The sequence below is a fragment of the Suricata suricatta genome, chromosome 1, assembly GCF_006229205.1.
Source record: "Suricata suricatta isolate VVHF042 chromosome 1, meerkat_22Aug2017_6uvM2_HiC, whole genome shotgun sequence".
Taxonomy (NCBI): Eukaryota; Metazoa; Chordata; class Mammalia; order Carnivora; family Herpestidae; genus Suricata; species Suricata suricatta.
Window position 1 is genome coordinate 192,926,718 of NC_043700.1, and position 22,509 is coordinate 192,949,226.

The following is a 22,509-nucleotide window of genomic DNA, read 5'->3' on the forward strand; positions in this document are numbered from 1 at the left end:
GGTTTAATTAATTAATATGAAGAGAACATCCATGCAATTGCATCTTCAAAACCTGAACATTTCCTTCTTAATTAAAACTCTCTCCTGTTCAGAGGTAACCATCATCTGACTGGCAGTCACCTCCACTTCATGATCATGGGCGTTCGGTGTTACTCCAGAAGCCTTTTTGGCAGAGATTACATGTACACAACAGCAGTTTGTCCTTCTGAGGAGCAGAATCAGACTGCATGGCTCAGTCTCCTTACAGTCAGGTGTGATCGGGTTCCTGTCTGTGGGATGTGTGCTCAGGTGGCGGGTGCCATTTCCAGGGTAGGCCCAGAGACATACAACTTGCTTCTCAGCTAGCGTCTTTCTTCCCCCCAGTAGGAACCTCAAACAACTGCTTCCAAACTCTGCAAATGATGACAGTGTCCTAGAGGATTGTGGAACATGTTGGAAACCCCAGTCCTGGAGAGACCTCATGAAACATGTGCAGCCAGCTGAGAACACTCTCTGAGAACATGAAAGGGGAATACACTTTGTTCTTTAAGCCATTGTATTGTGGAGTCTTCTGTGACTGTAGCTTAGCTTTGTACCTTAACCCATATACCTTTTTTTTTTTCCCAGAGAGTGCTCAGGTTGGGAACGGGGGCAGGCAGAGAGAGAGAGAATATCTTATGCAGGTTCCATGCTTAGAGTGGAGCCTGATGCAGAGCTCGATTCCCTGACCCTGAGTTCATGACCTGAGCTGAAATCAAGAGTCAGACGTTCAACCAACAGCCACCCTGGTGCCCCAACCCATATGCGTTTAAACTAGATTGAAAATTGGGTTCATCTGACTTAAATTTTGACAGTCATTTGATGGTTCAATAATGCTGTTCAAAGTCCTTGGTAAGTACCAGGGGAAGAGGAGTTTGCAGGGTGATTTCAGGGCTGGTGGCTGACCTGCTGCTCTGTATAGGGTTATGCATATGGTGAAGCACCTTTATTAGAAGATACCTCTGTTTTGGCTAGGACCTACTGAAATGAAATACACATTCTAGTGCACATTTGTCCAAATTATTTTTCATTCTAACAGCTTATTTGTGAATCTGGTGTCTTCCAGTAAAAACAAAATGCAAAACAAAAACAGACATTCTGAATTATTTACAATTTGAGACCCCCCAAGGTAAATATTTGTGAAAATTTAGTTCATTCATGTGAACTGTGTCTGTATTTCTCCCATCTGTAGAAATCTCTTGATTTTAAGGACAGATAACATAAAACTAAATGACCAAGTAGATCTGTTTTGGTTATATTCTGGTCAAGAGTATAATGGACAAACATTTTGTATTTTATTTCTATTAAGTAAATATATGCAGTCACTTAGCAAGCCCTGCCAGATACGCGATTTCAGTCCTCACCACCCTCTTGCCAGCCTCCACTTCCTCCTCACTGGGATATTTGCAGTGGCTTCCTAATTGCCATTTGCCTTCATTCCTTCACTCGAGCTGGCTCAGCCCTCGTCCCCTCCCCCTGCCGAGCGCACCTGTGGAAACCTCCCGTGTGCCCACAGGGACCCCTGCCGGCCCTCCGTGGTCTCGTGTCCCACCACGGTCCCACTCACTTTACACCCCGCTCAGATTGGACTGTAACTTCCAAACAAGACATTTTCCAACACCATCCTCTACTTAACCCTTTTCTCTCTCCTCTCAACTGGTGAAAGCAGCATTTTATAAGGTTCTCAAAGTATTTCTGCTCCCAAGGTGCCTTCTTCGAAGTAAGCTGCCTTGCAGTCCCTCACCACTCGGTTTAGAGAACATAATTGAAGTTCTTGGGCTTGTCTGTAGGACGCTTTGAGCTCTTTGAGGCAGAGCAAAGTGTTCTCGGCTCCGAACGCTGTCCCCGGTGGGCTCGGCTGTGAAGTCCTCTCGCACTGATTTGGAAGAGCTTTCTACAGCACCTACATGTGGAGGACTCTCTTGTTACACATATTGCAAATGTTTTCCTCAATATTTTAGAGAGGTCTTTTTTGTTTGTAGTACTCTAGGAAAATTTTTTAAAACAAAGTCCATAATTCCACATTCAAAAGATTTTTTACAGGCACACAGTGTACATCGGTCCATTGTCTTCCTCGTTCAGGCTTTTGCTTTGTTGAGCCCTCTCCTCTTTGCTAAGCCCTGCTGATAGCTTGGCATGTCGCTTGTATATCCGTGCCCCTCTCTTTCTGTGATTATCATTACAGCTTGTGTGTGAGGCTGCTGGGCTGTCTGGGGCCTCTCCCCGCTTCTTCCAACGGGACCGCCTGAGGCCTTTCTTGTGCGTGTATCACGTTTGCGCCCCTTCCTCTCCATCCTCCCTCCCTCTGTAAGATTCCTGTGGGTAAAGCTCAGTGTGGTTCCCGGGTCCCTGATCTGCTCCAGTTGGTGCCAGGAGTGGTCTAGGAAAGCAGACCTGGCATTTAGGTCATCCTCAGGCAGACCGGCACCGATGACTTCATCATGACTTGAGCTGGACGAGGGATGGTGGCAGCGAGGCCGGACACTGTGGGACAGTGTGGTGCGCAGCTGCGGCTGCCGGGATTTGCAAGGCAGGAGGCAGTGGCAGACGATGGAATTGGTGGCTGTGGTTAGGAATAACACATCCTTTGGAAAAAAACAGAGGCTGAGGGTGATTCATTAGCAGTTAAAGGCTAACTGTGGTAAGCAGCAGGCTTCCCTGGTAGCCTAAAAAAGACCACTCACAGCCACAGGACCATTGATTAATCCTAACACCTGCAGAGCTCTAGGAGAGGTTGGATTCTCTGCCCAGGGAGGTGTGCTACCTCAAGGTCAGGACCTTGATGAGGAAGGAGGGACCAGACCCTGAGGTACAGGATGGGGACATCCGGATTGGCACATTCAAATCCTGAGTCCCAGATGCTTCCAGGAACTGCACAAATGGCTACTCCTCTGTTAGAGGCTAGTGTCCCATCGCCCCGTCATTGCTGAAGATGACGCAGGATGCTTCTGGAAAAGTACATACTCCCCGAGGAGCTGCTTCCTCCTTCCCTCCTGGCCATTACAGCGACAACCTAGCCAGGAGGCTCTGGACCAACACGCTAGGGGGTGTGTGAGACCTCCGCCGGCCAGTTGGGCAGAGGAGACAGCCTTTGGACAGTGTGACCAGGGGCAGACGCAGCCTGGCAACTAGTAATAGGATTGGCCACCGAGGAGCAAGGGCCTGTGAAGAACCCAGTCAAGGCAGACACGGTGCAGCTCCCTGAGATCCAGTGTTGAAGGAGGAAACAGTTGGAATGACTTGGCCAGCTGACGTGCACTGGCCTGCCACCTACTGTCCCAAGCACATGCCCCTGGGGCTCTGTAGTAGAGTGGCCGCGGGCCAGGGTGGAGGCCATGCGCGCACCCAGCTCCCGCTCTCGCCACGGCCAATCCGGGTACTGCCTCTGCTGAGTTCCCGCCTTCCAACACACCAGATGCTGAGTCCCCAGTTATACTATCCTTTGAGGGAACAGTCACTTGGTGGCAAGTTGGCAACACTGAGCCCTTTGCACCCCCAAAGGTGCAGTGATTTATCTTGACTGGAATCGACATGTTCCAGGCGTGGGTTTCTCTTTCCTGTTTGCAGGGCCGCACTGAGCTCTGCTGTCCATGGCTCAGAGCATTTGATCTACTGATAGTCCACAAGCATTACATCGGGCATGGGACCCACTGTGCAGCCAGGGAGCTGTCATGGGCACATGACCATGGGACCCCTGTGTTCCTTCAGCCACACATCCAGAAACACCCCCCTGACAAAGGACAGGATGGCTGGTGGCACCAGCATAGGCGCAGGGTACACTGTACCTCAGTGACCGGTACAGGGGCAGTGTCCCTGGGTGTGTAATTAAGGGGCCTGCAAACCAAAAGGTAGATGTGGGCGTGCCCCTGCCTACCATCACTCCCAGTGCTCCAGCCAGTGAATTTGTGTCTGTTCCCACCACCTCTGGGTCCTGCAGATTTAGTCTTGACTGCCTTGGGGTGGGGGGGAAGGAGCCCTCTAGGATGCACAAGAATACCGTTCACTTTGAAGCTACTGCTCCTGCCCAGTCAGTATCCTCATGCCAAGAGCCTGGCAGGCAACGCACGGAATCTGCATTCTGCCTGGATGCTTCCTGGTCATCAGAAGTCAGGGCTGCGGTTACATGATGGTGCGGGTAAGCTTACCCCTGGTGCCAGGTGATAGCACTAGTCACCTCTCTGTCTTCTCTCTCAATCTGATAGCAAATTCAGTGACCGAGGCCTGAGGAAGGTGTGGTGACCAGGGGCTTGCACCTCTCAGGGATGAGAGTTCCGGAAACTCCATCGGGTAAGCTATGCATACCAGCAGAGGTGCTAAGCCAGGGTGAGGGGACTCTAGAATGTATACTAGAGGAGGGACACAAGTATTCACAATCCATCCCATTAGCGTTCCTTTTAAAAGTTTCCCCCAAGGGGCGCTAGGGTGGCTCACTTGGTTAAGCATCCAACTCTTGATCTCAGCTCTGGTCGTGATCTCAAGGTTCATGAGTTCAAGCCCCACATCCGGCTCTGTGCTGACAGCACAGAGCCTGGTTGGGATTCTGACTCTCTCTGCCCCTCCCCTGCTGTGCATGCACTCGCATGCGCTCTCCCTCTCTCTCTCTCACAAACTAAAAATGATTAAACATAAAATTAAAATTAAAAAATAAAAGTTTCCCCTTAAGGGGCTCCTGGGTGATGCAGTTGGTTAAGTGTCCAACTCAATTCTTGATTTCGGCTCAGGTCATGATCTCATGGCTTGTGAGTTCGAGCCCCACCCTGGGCTCTGTGCTGATGGTGTAGAGCCTGCTTGGGATTCTGTCTCTTCTTTCTCTTTGCCCCTCCCCCACTTGTTTTGCCTGCATCAATCTCTCTCTCTCTCAATAAATAAATAAATAGACTTTAAAAAAAGGGGTGCCTGGGTGGTTCAGTCAGTTGGGCATCTGACTCCGTTTTGGTTGGGGTCATGATCTCAGGTTTCCTGGGTTCAAGCCTGGCTTTGGATTCTCTCCCTCCCTCTCTCTCTGCCCTCACCACTTTTGTACACACACACACACACACTCTCTCAAATAAATAAGCACTTTTTTTGGTAATAAAAGAATAACATTAATAAAGTTTCCCCCAGGAAGAGGCGCACTAGGACCCTGATGGAGCTGCTTTCAGAGCCTGTCTGCAGTGAGGCTGTGAGCTGCGCACCAGAGTGCAGCGTGGGGCCACGGTGAGCCCTGCGGCCCAGGCCCAGCTCCCGCTCGGGCTTGCACTAAGCCTGTCGCGGCCCCGCTGCTGGGAGTGTGGCCGCGGCTGGCTTACAGCGCAGCCCCTCCTGGTGGCTGCGTCAGCCGCACACCACTTTCCCAGGACCGACTGACCCAGTAACTGGTTGGTGCTGCGATATAAAGACCCAGCTCCCTTGACCCAATGGGAGACAGCTCTACAGGCCACCCAGGTCCCAAGCGGGCCTTTGTAGTGACAGCGTCCTGGTCGTCCTCCTGTCATGCTTCCTTATGTGAACCTGAGAGCTCTCCCCGGTTACCTTTCCAAATGCAAACCTTCGTCTCAGAGTCAGCTCCCGGGGACCAGACCTCTGTCAGAGGGTGTCTGTAACACGCTTGTGTTCCCAAAACAGGATCATATTTTCACAGATTTCTGTGTGCATCTTCAAGGCAACTAATAAAGTTCTAAGTCATTCTTTTCAATGACTGTGTGCTTCATGGTGTGGATGGTTCTTAATTTATTTGTCGATTTCCCTCTTGATTGGTACCTACTTTTTTCAGTCCTTTGCCATAGAGCAATATTGCCACAGATGTTTTGGTTTAAACCTATTTACTGTTGCATATATTTCTCTGAAACAGCCAATAGTGATGTTGTTTGGTTAGAGGATTCATACATTTTATATGTAAAATGTTTATAAACCCTCTGTTTTTATTGAGGGTGTGCACTCACACGTGCACACCTGCACATGTTCTACACACAAAACATTCCTTGGGGCGCCTGGGTGGCTCAGTCAGTTGAGCGTCCAACTTCAGCTCAGGTGGTGATCTCATGGTCCGTGGGTTTGAGCCCCGGGTTGGGCTATAGGCTGACAGCGCAGAGCCTGGAGCCTGCTTCGGATTCTGTGTCTCCTTCCTTCTCTGCCCCTTCCCTGCTCATGTTCCGTCTCTCAAAAATAAATAAACGTTAAAAAAAATATTCCTAATTTATAACTCAGTATTTCACAAGTTTAATACCCCTGTAACCTTCACCCAGATCAAGAAACAGACGTCAGTAGCCCTTTGGAGGCCCATCTTTGCTACCTACGGGTCTGTCCTTTTCTTCCCAACTCTCAGGGGTGATTCATGTAGTTTTAATTTCGCTGGGTTTGAAAGCTTGTTTTCCAAGAAGATTCTAACTATTCACATTTTTACCAATAATGCCTGAAACTACCTCTTCCTCCCATTTCAGTTATATTTGTTTACATTTCCCTCACTACCAGCAAGTTTGGGTATTGTATCGTATTTGTTTGTTCTTTGGATTTGCTAATTTGTACATTGCTTCTTCTTATCTTTTCCTAATTTAAAAATTTTTTTAATTAAAAATTTTTAATGTTTATTTTTGAAAGAGACAGAGCATGAGTGGGTGAGGGGCAGAGCGAGAGGGAGACACAGAATCTGGTGCAGGCTCTGGTGCTGACAGCTCAGAGCCTGACGTGGGGCTCGAACCCACCAACCATGAGATCATGACCTGAGCCGAAGTCAGACAGTTAACCAACTGAGCCACCCAGGCGTCCATTTTTTAAAAATTGAATTGTCTTTTTTTGCAGTGTATAAGAACCTGCTGTGTAACACCGATGTGAATCCTTTATGATTTTTGCTCCAAACGGTTTTCACACAGTATTATTTTCTTTCAGAAGTGGTGCTACTATTCCTGTTTATTAATGTTTTTTCCTACTGAATTGAGACACCATCTTTCTTCTGTAATACAGTCTCACAAATCCTGGGGTCAGTTTCTGGATGGTCTATTAGCTCCAGAAATCTTTCTGACTGTTTCCTATTCAAATGCCATGTGGATTTGATTGCAGTGGCTTTATAGTGTGTTCTGATAATCTAGCAGGGCAAGCCTCTCATTTATTTATTTTTTTTCACTTCTGTGTCTGTTTTCAGATCTTTAGTATTTCATGTATTTTGACATTTTTTTTTAATTAAAAGAGCTCTGTGGGCTCTCTAATTGGAATTGCAGGAACTTTATTTTTGGAAGAATTGAGTATTTTGTACATATCTGGATGCTGTGTCTTTCCATTTGTATAAATCTTCTTTTATGCCATTTTTTAAGATCTTAAGTTTTCATCATTGAATGCGTCATGCCTTTTCGTTAAATTTATCCCAAGTTCTTTCCTTTGTAAAGATTTCCCCTGTTTGCATTTCTCTGTTGTTACTGTGGCTGTGAAGGGTCATAAACCACAGCGGTTTTGAGCACAAACACCTGAGTCCCGTTGCCTGGGGTTCAGTGTGACTCAAGCACTTACTGTCAAGTCCAGGCTTGTTAAAATTAAAACAAAATTGGGGCTCCTGGGGGGCTCAGTTGGTTAAGCGTCTGGCTTTGGCTCAGGTCATGATCTCATGGTTTGTGAGTGTGAGCCCTGCGTCGGGCTCTAAGCTGGCAGCTTGGAGCCTGCACCCTGCTTCAGATTCTGTGTCTCCCTCCCTCTCTCTCTGCCTCTCCCCCACTCTCAGTCTGTCTGTCTCTCAAAAATAAATAAACATTAAAAAAACACACAAAATTTAAAACAGGTTTGTATTAATGATGTTTTACTGAAGCTCTAATTGTTTCATTGCAGTATTGCTTATTATAAGAATTTCCTCAAGGCACCTGGGTGGCTCAGTCGGCTAAGCCTCCTCTGACTCTTGATTTCAGCTCAGGTCCCAATCTCACAGTCAGTCGTGAGCTCGAGCCCCGTGTTGGGCTCCTGCTCAGTGCAAAGCCTGCTTGAGATTCTCTCTTTCCCTTTTCCTCTGTCCCTCCACTTCCCACACATACTCTCTCTCTTAAAAGAAAAAAAAAGGTAAGAATTTCCTCAAACCTTTAATACTTTTAAGGTTTCTCTAAAATGTTGAACTTGGGTTTTCAGATTCAGGTATTTAGTGGAAATGCCAAATAATAATTTCCGATAAGCATTTCATGCTTACATGGATCTGTGTGCAGTGAATTGGAAGACACGTTACAGAAATGTTTTTGTGGTGGGCGCGTTCTGGACGTAAGTTTGATTACCGGGTTTTACCTCAGTAAACAGCAGACCGCGTGGAGGCCGCTCCGTGCTTAGGTGATCGTATGACTTAGATTTCAGTGCTGCCTTAATGCTTCCCACACGTTTCCTGTTTGTGTCTTTAAAAGCTGCAGAAGTGATGAACAAATCCTGTGTTAAGTGTTCGGTACTTCTTGAAGATGGGAAGAATCAATCACTGCAAAAAACGGTAAATCATTGCAAATATGATCAATTCTAAATAGATCACTTTCACTTGTCCAGCATATGCTTTTCAAGTGTGTGCCGTGTGCTGGGCCCTGCAGACCCCATTTCTCAGAGACTGAAGAACCGAGTCCTTGTTCTCCAGGAGCCTGTAGCTGAACTTGCTTGACGGGGGACGGGGAGACAGAGAAGTGCATCAGGGGCCACAGGAGGGGCAGCTGGCCCGTTTCTGCCCTATCTTATTCAGTTTTTTCTGGGTGCTGGGGAAAGCAGTCTCACTGTGAGGATTATGCCTGAGGTGACATCTGCAGGGTGGTCAGGGGCCGGTCAGTCTGGAGCCCCATCTTTGGGAAGTGGGGGAGGACTTGGCCAAAGTGTTCAGATTAGAGAGAGAGAGCTGGGGCTCCAGGGCGGCTGGAATGCAGAGGGGTCCCGGAAGGCAGGGCTCACCAGTCTCAGGAGTACACCGTGTGCCGGGGGCCCAGCGCAGGGTAATGAGGTCCTCTCACCAAACCCCTGGGGCGGGGGACACAGCGGCCAGCGGAACAGACTCGGGGCCAAACTCCTTGTGTTCGAGGGCCAGCCTCAGTCTAACTTAGTCTCCCTGTAGCACAGTGGGGACAGCGAGACCTGTCCAGGGGTTGGCAGGCTCATTGTTGGCCCTCAGGTGCAGGGAGAGGCAGCTGACTTCTGATGGGGAGGGCCAGCTGCCTTTGGAGATTCCGAGATTCCCTCCCAGCCCTGCTCCCTGATGCTCCCTCTGTCCCTCAGGCAGAAAGCCAGCTTGCTCTTGATGACATTTTGCTTCCTTTCTTGCAAAATAATTTTGAAAAGCTATATACCTGATGATATGTTTTTAAGTTAACATTTAAAATATCCATAACAAGTTTAAAATGTTTCACAGATACAGTTTCTAGTGTATTGATAATATTGACATAAAAAAAATTTTTTTTAATGTTTTATTTATTTTTGATACAGAGAGAGACAGAACATGAGAGGGGGAGGGGCAGAGAGAGAGGGAGACACAGAATCTGGTGCAGGCTCCAGGCTCTGAGCTGTCAGTGCAGAGCCCGACGCGGGGCTCGAACCCACAAACATGAGATCATGACCTGAGCCGAAGTTGGAGGCTTTAACCGACTGAGCCACCCAGGCACCAATATTGACATTTTAAAATGATCACATCATTGCTTAAAAATAGATCTACTAAAATCTAAATACTGTACTCTGGTAATTTAATATCCATAAGTATCCCTTTAAAAGTGACATGAGCAAGATATTTTTCAGCAATCTAAATTTTTATATATCCCTTTTGCTCCTCAAACTCATTTTCTTTTTTCTTTTTTTAATTTTTTAATGTTTATTTTGAGAGAGAGAGAGAGAGAGAGAGAAGATCCCAAGCATACTCTATGCTGTTCAGCACAGACCCTGATATGGGGCTTGAACTCACAAACCATGATATCATGACCTGAGCTGAGATCAAGAATCGGCTGCTTAATAGGCTGAGCCCCCCAGGCGCCCCTCAGACTCCTTTTCTTGTATACTCCTCTGTGGAATTGTTAATGTAATATAATTGCATGCTTGGAAGTCTTTTCTTAAAACCATGTAATAGGGGCGCCTGGGTGGCTCAGTCGGTTAAGCATCTGGCTTCGGCTCAGGTCATGAACTCACAGTTCGTGGGTTTGAGCCCCACGTCGGGCTCTGTGCTGACAGCTTGCTCAGAGCCTGGAGCCTGCTTCCGATTCTGTGTCTCCCTCTCTCTGCCCCTCTCCCACTTACACTCTGTGTCTCTGTCTCAAAAATAAACATTAAAAAAATTTTAAATATGAGTATACAATTAAATTTAAAATTTTCTGTGACTGTATACCAGATATCAAAACATTTTCCTTCAAATTTATTTTTAAATTACCATTAATATGGGTTTGTTCAAAACTATAAATATATCACAAAATGTGAAAAATGAACATGAAAAATAAATGGTATTCTAAATGAGTCCAGTACTGAGATAGAGATGCTTTCCCCCCTCAGTCTGTGAATTTGTGGATGGAGGCTGCATGGTGCGAGACAGAGACAGGGAGAGGGCCGCTGCCAAGCTGTGGGCAAACGGGATTCAGTAGCTAGATGAACGTGTCCTCACATCAGCGCGGTGATTTCACTTTGTCTGTAAATGGCCTTGCCCTGGAAGTCATAAATTAGGCATCTTCACGTCTGCACGGGACTCCTGTCCACGGCGTCTCTCATTACACACACCGGCAGCGGTTGGAGACTCAAGTCCTGCCCGTTCCAGCCCGAGATTCAGACACGCACTCCTGCCTGGTGGAGAATCACTGCCCTGGAAGATACTATATGCTTTCATTAGAAAGTTTGCTTGTAGATAATGTGATGCTGGCTGTGTCCCCCTTTGCCTAGACAAGTTTTGCCAGGAATTAGTTTGCTTTATAGATCTGCCTTAGGAATCCATATTCTAGTGGAATATTTACTGTTTTTCTACAGAATCTAAATTCTTTTACAAGCCAGACGTCCCGAGCTTCCATCAAGCTCTGTCATCGGCCCACCAGTGTCGGACTCTCCGACCAGCTGTCTGCTGGCCCAGACTGGACGAGTGACAGCTCACTGGCGCCGCCCAGCAGTCTCCCTCCGCCATGGAGGCAGGAGGCTTCGGTTCTGCAGGAAATGGGATGTAAAAGAAAATTCCTAAAGGAAGATACAAGTAATGAAAAGAGAGAAAGCTTGAATCTTAAAAGAAAACAGGGTTCACATAAGTTTTCAGGGGGAACAAGCAAACGCGTGGCATCGGAAGCAGAGGCTGCTGAGGTCAAAGCCTGCCTTAATCATGGGGGCCCAAGCGCCTACGAAAGCCATCTTTGTGATAGTAGGTATTTGGATGATTTGGAGCAAAGCCAAGTGATAGAAAAGCTCCAGGCGGCCGAGGCCCTGGTGGTGACGCTGATGTATGAGGATGGTTCGACCCAGCTGGCAGGGGACCGGGTGAGTGCGCAGCGTCCCCTGTGCTGGCCAGTTCTGTGTCTGTGCCACCACACAGCCTGACTTCGGTAGGAGAGCCGGAGAGAAGATTCAAGGGCCCCCCGCCCCCCAGTGGTGAGTGACCGAGAACGTACACTCATCAGGTGTTCAAGAAACCGCCAGTGTTTTCCAGAGCGTGCGCACTTGTCTGCGGCTCAGCAGCCCCACACAGCAGTCCCCACCCTCTGCCTCCTTGCTGGTACTGTCACCTGCTGTCTAGTGGGTGTGAAGTGGGGTCTCGCTGTGGCTTTAAACTGCATTTCCCTCGTAACTAATTACATCGAGCACCTTCTCTGTGCTTCTCGCCATTTATGTATCTTCTTCGATGAGATGTCTGTTCAGATCTTTTGCTCCTTTTTTAATTGGGTTACTTGTGTCTTATTTTGCATCTGTGAGCATTCTTTCTGTATTCTGATACAAACCCCTTGTCCGATCTATAGTTTACAGTTCTCCACATCTGGGGCTGTTTGTTTTCAGTTTCTTGCTGGTGTCTGCTGAAACGCAACATTTTTAAATCCGATGGACTTCAATTTATCAGTTATTTTCTTTTATTACTTACACCTTTGTTGTCATATTTAAGAATGCTTTGCCTGTCCCAGGTCTTGAAGGTTTACTTCTATTTTCTTCTAAGAATTTATGGTTTTAGGGCCACCTGGGTGGCTCAATCGGCTAAGTGTTCGACTCAACTTTGGCTCAGGTCATGATCTCCTAGTTCATGAGTTTAAGCCCTGCATCAGGCTCTGTGTTGCCAGTGTGGAGCCTGCTTGGGATTCTTTCTCTTCCTCTGCCCCTCCTGTGTGCGTGCATGCTCTCTTTCTCTTTCAAAATAAAGATATTATAAGAATATATATACACACATATAATAATATATACACATATATACAAGAATATATATACATGTATATGTATATATATAAAAATATACACACATATATATGAATACATATGAGTATACATATATGAATATATATAAGAATATATATATAAGAATTTATGGTTTTGGGTATTACATTTATTTTTTTGACATTCTAAATAAGTTTATTTTTATTTATTTTTTTTTAATTTATTAAAAAAAACTTTTTTATAATAGTTTACCGCCAAATTGGTTTCCATTTAACATCCAGTGCTTCTCCCCACAAGTGCCCCCCACCATGACCATCACCCCCTTCCCTCCCTCCCCCTCCCCCTTCAGTCCACGGTTCATTTTCAGTATTCAGTACTCTCTCATGATTTGTGTCCCTCTCTCTCCCCAGCTCTCTTTCCCCCTTCCCCTCCCTATGGTCCTCTGTTAGGTTTGTCCTGTTAGACCTATGAGTGCAAACATATGGAATCTGTCCTTCTCTGCCTGACTTATTTCACTCAGCATGTATTACATTTAAATCTGTGGCTGATTTTGAGTTAATTTTTGTGTCTAACGTGAGATAAGGGCATAAAATCCACCCGCCTGCCTGCATGTTGACATCCAGCTTTCCCAGCACTGCTGATAAGGCTCTTTTTTCCCCATTGAGCTTTTTGGCACTTTTATTGAAACTCAATTGACTATAAATATAAGGGTTTATTTCTAGGCATTCAGTTCTTTGCACTGATCTATATGTCTGTCCTAATGCCAGCACTGCACTGTCGTGAGTACTTTAGTTTGTGGTAAGTTTTGAAGACAAGAGTTGTGAGTCTTCCAGCTTTGTCTTTTTCAAGATTATTTTGGGTGTTCTGGTCCCTTTGCATTTCCATATAAATTTTAGAATCAGCTTGTCAGTTCCTTCAGACACCCTGCTGAGATTTTGATGTAAATTGGGTTGAGTCTGTAGAGGAATTTTGGGAGTTTTGCTGTCTTGACAATATTGAGTTTTCTGATCCATGAACAGGGGTGACCTTTCATATAGTTAACCCTTCAGTCTCTTCCAGTAGTGCTTTGTAGTTTTCTGTCTAGTGTGCAAATCTTGCTTTACCTGTCATTTTTGAAAGAGTTTTCCTCACTGAAGAATTATAAGTTGATCATTTTTTCCTTTCACAGGTTTAAAGATGTGACTACACTGCCTTATAGCTTGCTTTGTTTCCCACAGGAGACCTGCTGTCACAGTTCTCTTTATTTCTATCCAGGTGACATCCCTACCCCACCTGCCTACCCCCCACCCTGCCTCTTTTAAGGTTTTCTCTTCATCCCTGGTTTTAAGCACTCTGATGATAATGTGACTTGGTGTGGTGTTCTTCATGTTTGTCATCCTGGAGGGTTATCTTGGTTCCACAGATTAAATCTGGAGAACTCACATTCCCATGGGGAGTTTTGTGGTCCTGATCATGGTTTGTCTCTCTGTGTGTTAAGTCTTTGATTTCTTTCATCAGTACTTCATAGTTTTCAGCTTGCAGATCCTGTGCATGTTGTTGATTTCTATTTAAGTTTTTCATTTTTTGGAATGGTTATTATAAATAGTAATACATTTTTAAAAAGACCATTTTACATGTTCATTGAGAGTACATAGAAATACAATTGATTTTGTGTCTTGATCTTGTATCCTATAACCTTGCTACCCTCATATGTTAGTTCCAGGAGTTTTTTTTTTATAAATTCCTTTGGGTTTTCTACACAGACATTTGTGTCATCTGTGAATAGGGACTGTATCCTTCCTTTCTGATTTCTTTCTTTTTCCTGTTGTATTACACCAGCTAAGATTTCCGTTAGGATGGTGAATAGAGAGAGACCAGATTTGGAGAGTAAGATCATGGGGTTCGGTTTTGGCTAAAAGAGCTCTTTATTTACAAATTAATTTTAGGCCTTTTTCTCTGCTTAATTATAAAGCCTATCTTTCTCAAATTCATGCATTGTTTATGTTTAATTTTGAAACTTTATTTGTATCTGCAGGCTCTGGTTTCCTCTGTTAAAGGCATTGTGATGTTACTGCAGAGCCAAACAGTGGGCAGTGGGCCCCGGGACTCCTCAGGCGCTGGTGCGGCCCCGGGGGAAGGCCCCTCACTCAGTGAGCAGTGCATCTACATCGAAACGGGGCGCTCCTCTCCTGGGGGCCACGAGCAGGAGGCTTATAATCAGTTTGCCAGGTCAGACATCTCCACTCACTGCCCTAAATCCTACTTATGTGCCTGCTTCAGTCTGATTTAAAGTCTCCCAAGATCCGGTTTTAATTATTTAAACTTTTAGAAGTTTTGTTTGGGCATATGAAAATAAATGTGAAAATGAAATGGATCTAAGTGACAGAAACCTCTGCAAACACCAGCCTGCTTCTCCCTGGAGAGTTTCTGGAATGGGGATTCCCTCCTTTCCTGGCAACCCTCAAGGACTTGAATCACTCTCTCAGTGAGAAGCTGGGGAGGAAAGCATTGTTCCAAGGCCTGAAAACCCAGTCATGGACAGAGTCCCAGACGATTTTCCTCATCACATGCCTTTACTCACTCACAGCACTAGAAAATTAAGTTATTCCTGTATTCAAAAAGTAAATTGTCCTCAGTACCACCTAATTTCATTCCTAATTTCAAAACTTCACTCTGTGAGAATAGTTAAGACATATCTCACTTGGACGCACCCTTTGAAAATCTTACAATTTGGAACAAGCAGGGATGCTTGTCCCTGTCCTGGAAAGTCCTGCTGTGGGCTCCAGCCTGTGCCTTGCCACCAGCTGCTATGCCTGACCGCTTTCTGCCTTGGGTGGGGACATCCACTTTCTGTCCGCCCCGCCCTCGGAGTTCCAGCCCCATGCCTGCCATACAGGAGCTCCTGGAAGCGGGGCTCATGATGGCAAGGGGGCGGGGGGCGGGGGGGCGAAGGTGGCGCCTGGGCCTTTCGGCCGCACCCAGGCTCACTGGGCCATGGCGGACTTGTAGGCAGCTGTGTCTGTTGTCTCAGAGAGGGGTGCCAGGGGCCAGTGTTCGTTCGTATGATCACAGGACACTGTTCAGCAAAACCATCAGGGAGTTCTGAGGAGCAGGATTTGTTCCTCATGGGTCCCAGAGGGTATGAGGCACACCGGGCACACAGCAGAGTTGTGGGTAGAGAAAGAGAGGGAGCAGGCCTGAGCTCTGCCTTTATTAGGCTCTGAGGATGGCAGCCTGGGGTTTCAAGGGCTCACTCTTTATTGGCAAATATAAGTCATAAAGGGAGGAATTAGGGTGCAGGAAGGGAAAAGCAAGTTCATTCACAGGTCAGTTATCCAGGTCACCCTGGCTTTTCTGGAAGGGGACCTTCACGGGTGGAACTGGCTTTGCTCCTTTTCTGGTTGTTTTGCTAGTGGCTTGTCATACAGCCGGTAACATGGGTGTCCTTTCGAAGTGGTTGCCTCGGCATCAGAAGCCTAAGGTCTGGCGCTGGCACCACAGTAATTTTTGGTGTGAGTGAGACAACCTTTGACAAACATAGTGCTCCGCTCACGGGAAGCCCACAGCCTTACACGCACAGAATTTTCTTCTGCAAGGACACTTAGGCAGGCCTGTTGCGTGGAAAGCCTCCTTGAGAACAGAGCCCTAATACTTGGACGGCCTTCTCTGAGTTCTGGCTTTATATGTCCTACTGTATACCCTACTTGGACGTGTGGTAATCGCTTCAGCCTTCACATGTGTCCAGCTGAGCCCCGGTCCTCCTCGAAACCTGCCTCCTGCTGTCTGCGTTGTCTTAGCCAACGTCAGCACTTGCTGTCCGTGAGGCTTCCGTTATCTTTAACTTCCCTCTTCTTTTCATATACTACGTCCAAGCTCTTAGCAAATCTCATTGGCTCTGCCTTCAAAATACAGCTAGAAGCTGACTTTCTTTCTTCCTCTTCGCTGCTGCCATTTGGTACGGCCTTTACCTCCTGACTGACCTGGGGACAAGCTTCCTGAGTGGCCTCCTGCCTCCACCTGCCCTCAGCCTGCCCTCTGCACGGCCCCCGGTGCTGCACACTCCCCGCCCCGAGCCCTCCCGCAGCTCCCCACGCACGATGCCTGCTGGTCTGCCCTTGCCCCGCCCCAGGCCCGCGCTCATCTCCTCTCTCTGCTCTCACTGCGCCCCAGCCTCCTGCTCTGTGCGGGGGTCTTGGTTCCTCCCTCTGCTGCAGTGTGCTCGCAGGTACCTGCATGGGTGCTGCCCCCGCCCCTCCCCCCACACAGCAGATTATCAAAACACGAGAGGATAGTGAGCCCCGTATACACACCCACCCGGACCAAACCCTTACCGTCCTTCCTTCATCTGTCCCTTTCTGAGGGTGGGGTAGGGAGCTGGGATTAGGGAGAATCCAGACATGCCATTTTCTCTCACAGGACTCAGGATGCAAGTCTAAAACAGCTGGGCTTTTCTTCACATGGCCACAATGCCACTCTCAAACTTGACACATTTAATTCTCAGTCCAAATACGCTACCTGATTGTTTTTAAGATGTCCTACACTTGATCTATTGGGATCAGGACTGGCATGGTCATGTATGACATTTCTTGTCTCTTTTGTGTCTTTTTTTTTCCTTAATAATTTTTTAAAATATTTTATTTATTTTTGAGGGAGAGAGAGTGAGCAGGGGAGGGTCAGAGACAGAAGGAGACACAGAATCTGAAGACAGGCTCCAGGATCTGAGCTAGCTGTCAGCACAGAGCCTGATGTGGGGCTCGAACCCATGAACCATGAGATCATGACCTGTGCTGAAGCTGGACACTCAACCAACTGAGCCACCCAGGTGCCCCTCTTCTGTGTCTTCTAATGAAAGCACCTTTGGACCCCTGACCCTGTCTTGCGGAAGGTCCCACGTCCCAGACTCACCTGTGTTGTCATTATGGGTTCTTTACCTTGTTCCCCCTGCCCCCATATTTTCTGAAACTGGAGCTTGATTCTACAGGTTTGTTATTAAGCTCACGCTTTTTTTCACGAGAGCACCTCCCTGGTGGCACTTCCTCATACGCCGTCCATGCCACTGGTCAGATTTCGCAAATAAAAGTGCGGGATGCAGAGGGCGCCTGGGGGGCTCAGTCGGTTAAGCGTCGGGCTGCAGCTCAGGTCATGATCTCACGGTTCATGGGTTAGAGCCCCGCGTCGGGCTCTGTGCTGACGGCTAGCTCAGAGCCTGGAGCCTGGAGCCTGCTTTGGGTTCTGTATCTCCCTCTCTCTCTGACCCTCCCCTGCTTGCACTGTTTCTCAAAAATAAGTAAAAAAAATTTTTTTAAATAATAAACAGTGCAGGTTGCTAAGCTTGAATTCTAGATAAACAATTTTTTAGTACAACTATGTCCCATATATTGCAAGACACACCCATCTCTAAAAAATATTTATGTTTTCAGATACAAATTTTTCACAGGTGACGTCAGCCTGGTCCCCCCACTTGTCCCCTTAGTGGCTTCATCTGCCAGTGAGGGTCGTCAGAATCACTTTTTAATTCTGTCTGGAAGGTAGTGATTTTTCCATGTCTGTCATTCCTTCCGCACGTATTGGGTAAGATTTTCCGTAGAGAACTTGTCTTCTTCCCTCAGGTCTTCCCTGAGGTGAACAGCAGGGCCGGAGCTGCCTGCCCACCGCACACGGCCGTGCCCACGCCCCCACGCCCACCCCTCAGTGCTGCCCCCCCCCCCCCAGTATGCGCGGTACCGTCCCCTCTGTGTCCGTCTGACCGCTTTGTTTCCTGTGGCTCTGCCCCCAGGGCTTTCTAAAGCAGCATTTTTATGCTTTGTTCATTCTTGTATCTCCACAGGCCTCGAACAGTGTGACAGAGCTTGTGCTTAACAAGTATTTGTTCAGCACTGGTCTTGAATAAGTGAATATTAAGGTGTGATTTTGTAAGTTCCAAGACAATTCTATGAAAATGTAGCCTCACATACCATAAAATTGGGAGTAATCGTCCAATTCTATGATAGTATGTTTGAGATTTAAACTTTTTTAACGCTTGTTTTTGGGAGAGAGAGGAGCAGAGTGCAAGTGGGGAAAGGGCAGAGAGAGGAGACGCCGGATCCGAAGCAGCCCCAGGCTCCGAGCTGTCAGCACAGAGCCCGGGGTGGGGCTGGGACTCGCAAACCGCGCGATTCGACCTGAGCCGAAGTCGGATGCTTAACCGACTAAGCCACCCAGGTGCCCCTGCTTGAGATTTAAAATGAATTTGAATAAATCACATTTAAATTAAAACACACATAAATAACTTCTTGGCGCATAAGGTATTTAATGCCATTTAGTAAACACCTGTGCGAGGGTGCAAGGTCTTCTTTCTCCATATTCGTATTAACTCTACATGTTTGGTCTTACTAATTCCATTTTATAGATGAGGAAACTGAGGCTCAGAGAAATAATTTAGTCTTGAGATTTCAACTCAGGCCTCCTCTTTTTAGACTCAAGTCTGGCTTTTTTATATTCTAGCTGCCTTTTTGTTTGCAAACGTGACGTGATCGACAACACGGCTGACTCACGGTGCACATTGTGTTTCAGCCACTTTGTCTTACCAGACGTTATTTTTGTTGTCTTATCTTAGACAGAAACCCACGCCTGTATCTCTTACTAGTGGGAGACACAGGGCCTCAGTGGGGACCTCCGGGTGTCAGCAAACAGCTCTTCTCCCGTGTGAGCCCCCAGCCCCTCTCCCCTCCTCTCCTCCACAAGCCCTCCCGAGTCCGCGGAGCCAAGCCCGGAGGCTGCGCTGCTGGCACCCTTCCTCTCCCCCCACCCTGGCCCCTCTTCAGGGGGCTCCCAGGAGAACTCACACCAGACGGAGTGGTCGGACTGCAAGCCGACGTGTGCAGAGCTGAGTAGGCCCTGGCTTCTTTCTCCCTCAGCCTCTGCAAGGCAGACCCTGTTCATGCATGAAGAGACGACCACTATAAAGGGAGACTCACAGTGCGGGCCCTGGACGCAGCGGACAGGGGCTCAGACCTCAGCTTTGCCACTCACCGGTTGAGGCATGCTGGGAAAATTGGTTAGCCACCCTGCACCTCAGCTCCTTACCTGTAAGGTGGGTCTAGTGCCTGCCTAACAGGTTGTGGTGAGATTTCGGTGGAACGGTCCTTTGCGGTGTTTCGCAGAGTGTCTGCTCATGGTACGTGTTCAGTGAATGTCAACTCTTCTCAATCCGTTGCCCAAGAGCTCCCGACACAATGGGGCAGGCAGACTTCACAGCACAGCAGGGGTGGTCCCGCTGTGGCCTGCATGTGGACAGGAGTAGAGGAGGGGCAGCTCCCTGCCTAGGGAGAGGCTGACCGTCCTGAAAACAGCAGGTGGGCGATTTGCAGCAATCGCAGACAAGAAGCGGCACAAACGTGTGGTGTGAGAGGACCTGGCACCGTGAGGCGGAGCCGGCGGGAGCTCAGTGGGAGCGAGTGGTGGTGTTTGGGGCACGTGCTGGCAGAGCAGGCCGCAGAGCGCTGTGGGGGAGCCTGTGAGGGCCCAGGGCGTGCGCTCTGCTCAGAGAGGCGCGTCTCAGTCTGCAGGGGGGGGGGGCCTTATTTGGGGGCTAGCGCCCCACCGCCAGGGGCCCTGGGCTCCCCTCCCAGCCTCTCTGCACCTCGTCTTCAGCACCACGAAGTGCAGATGAGTGAGCCCACCTCGCAGGATTCGGGTTAATCTGTGTACCGCTCTTAGAAGAAGGTGTGCACATAGTACCGTGTAAGCGAGAGCTGTCCAGTGGGAGCGTTTTTCTGAGATCAGAGGTCACAAGTTCTAAATAAGCATCCAAACCAGGGCATTTGTCTTCATCTTCCAGGAAAGTGCTGTTCCACACGCTGAGATGTAAACGTCCTGTTGTTTGTTTTAATGCCAAGGAGTTTGTGAGAACCGTGCTGCAGTGTTTCGGTAACGAGGGCAGTTGGAAGCTCGGTAAGTTCTCGCTTTCATGACCTCTGAGACCTGACTCTCCAGCGGTGACCCCTCCTGACAGTGGGAGGCGGCACCAGGCCGAGGGGCCCTGCGGGTGAGGGGGCGGCCTCCCTCTGTGCTTCAGAGCGCTTGGTTTTTTGCAAGTATATGTATTACTTCTGTAGTTTAAGAAAGGAGTGAGTTATGCAGTGTGGCCAGATGGGATTTGTTGTTACCACAAATAACTTAACAACTCCCTAACAATTAAACGAAAGTCCAGACGCGTGAAACTATCTCAGCATCACTGATCATCCAGGAATACAAACCAAACCCATGATGAGATGCCACCTCACACCTGTCAGGACGCCAAGATCAAAGTCACAAGACATAACGGGTTGGCGAGGACGCGGAGAAAGGGGAGCCCTCGTGCACTGTTGGGGGGAATGCGAACAGATTCCACCCTCTGGAGAACAGTGTGGCGCTTCCTCAGAAAGTGAAAAACAGAACCACCCTACGATCTAGGACTCACACTGCTGGGTATTTGCCCCACGAATACAAGAGCACTAATTCGGAGGGGTCCGTGCACCCCAGTGTTCACAGCGGCGTCCCCTACCATAGGCCAGCTACGGAAGTAGCCCGTGTGCCCATCCACAGGGAATGGAGGGGGGAGGGGTGGGTGTGTGTGCAGTGAGATGTTGCTGAGCCACCAGAAGGGGTGAGATCTTGCCGTTTGCAGGGATGGGGGTGGAGTGTTGTGCTAAGTGAAATAAGTCAGAGAGAGACAAATATATTATTTCACTCATATGTAGACTTTCAGAAACAAATGAGCAAAGGAAAAAAGAGGCAAATCAAGAAACAGGCTCCTAACTATACAGCACACACTGAAGGTTCCCAGAGGGCAGCTGGGGGGTGGGGCACTTGCGGTGACGAGCACCGGGTGTCACGTGCAGCTGTTGACCTGCTGTGTTGTGCACCTGACACTGATTACACTGTGTGTTAACTAACTGGAATGAAAAGTAGACTAAATTAAATTTAAAATAATAAAGTTCAGTAATTAACATCAAAACAATATAAAACACGTTTTTATCGCTCATTTAATGTAATAAAAATGTTCTTAGTTTTTTTTACTAGATGGACAGGTATGTAACAAATATAGTGGGCATGCACATCCTAGGACCTAGGTAGTAGATGTATGAATGTCCACTGTCTAATTCTTTTTAAATTGTCTGCATGTTTGAAAATATAATAAGATGTTGGAAAAAAATCTTCTGATTATACAAAAATTCCCAACATGTACAAAAGTACCTGTGATACAGTAAGAAGTATATATTTGGCTCTTGTCCCTGTTTCCTGGCACAGAGTTCCTAAGAGTGAAGAGTGTCTTTTATGTGTGAATGAGAGGATTTGGGGCTGCGGACCCCCATCAGCTTCTGGATGGGACCACAGAATCAGGACCTCACCATGCTCAGAGTGGGTGGGACTGCAAGCCCCCCAGCTGCCCCCACACCTGCCCCACCCCTGCTCCAGGGAGGGAGAGGAGATGGGGAGGCAGTCTGATCTCATCGGTCACACTCGTGCAATGGGACCTCCAGAGATTCCCTGCACGGGATGGGGGCAGGGATCAGAGGGTTCCCAGGTTGGCGAGCATGTCTGGGTGCTGGTGCCCCCCGCCCCGCCCATCCCTTTCCCTGCTTGTCTCTTCCATCTGGATGATCCTGAGTTGTGTTGTTCCTAATAAACATATATTAGTAAGTGAGGTGCTTTCCCAAATTCTGTGAGCCATTCTCGCTGACCGTGTGACCCAAGAAGGGGGTCGTGGGAACTCCGATCTGCAGCTCGTCTGAAGAGGCGCTGTCTTGTGAGCCTGAGCCCTCAGCCTCCAGCGTCTGCACTCACAGCAGCCCGTGTCAGAACAGCGCTGAACTGTCAGGCCCCCCGCCCAAGGCTGCAGAGAGCTGGACAGCGGGGCGGGGCAGACCCCACACCTGGTGTCCAAGGTGGTGGTGGGGAACGCAGCACGGTATCCATCACCCTGTCCAATCTTCTCTCCTCTGTCACCCCTCATGTTCCCAGCCCCCCGCCTCCTGGATTATTTTGTAGCAAATTCCAAGCATCATATGATTAATCTGTAAATATTTCAGTCAATTACATGACAAAACACAAGGGTTTCATTTTTAAGATGATGCCATCATCTTCCCCCAAAGTTAGTAGTGATCTTTCAGTGTCATTAGCTATCCAGTCAGCGTCTGCACTGCCCCACTTGTCTTTAAGTATTTTGTTGGTTGATTTTGGTTTTTACACTTGGCATGACTTGAGATC

The 22,509-nt window shown here is 47.9% G+C and overlaps 1 protein-coding gene across 1 annotated transcript in view; it reads left to right on the forward strand.

Annotated features, from left to right (window-relative positions):
- Positions 1–22,509, forward strand: part of POLN (DNA polymerase nu) — a 155,966-nt gene that overhangs the window by 20,058 nt on the left and 113,399 nt on the right. Inside the window, exons 4-8 of the mRNA XM_029952606.1 lie at positions 8,364–8,443; positions 10,927–11,475; positions 13,518–13,554; positions 14,226–14,508; positions 20,099–20,211. Coding sequence (XP_029808466.1) covers positions 8,364–8,443; positions 10,927–11,475; positions 13,518–13,554; positions 14,226–14,508; positions 20,099–20,211 — 1,062 coding nt within the window. The remainder of the gene's footprint in view (positions 1–8,363; positions 8,444–10,926; positions 11,476–13,517; positions 13,555–14,225; positions 14,509–20,098; positions 20,212–22,509) is intronic.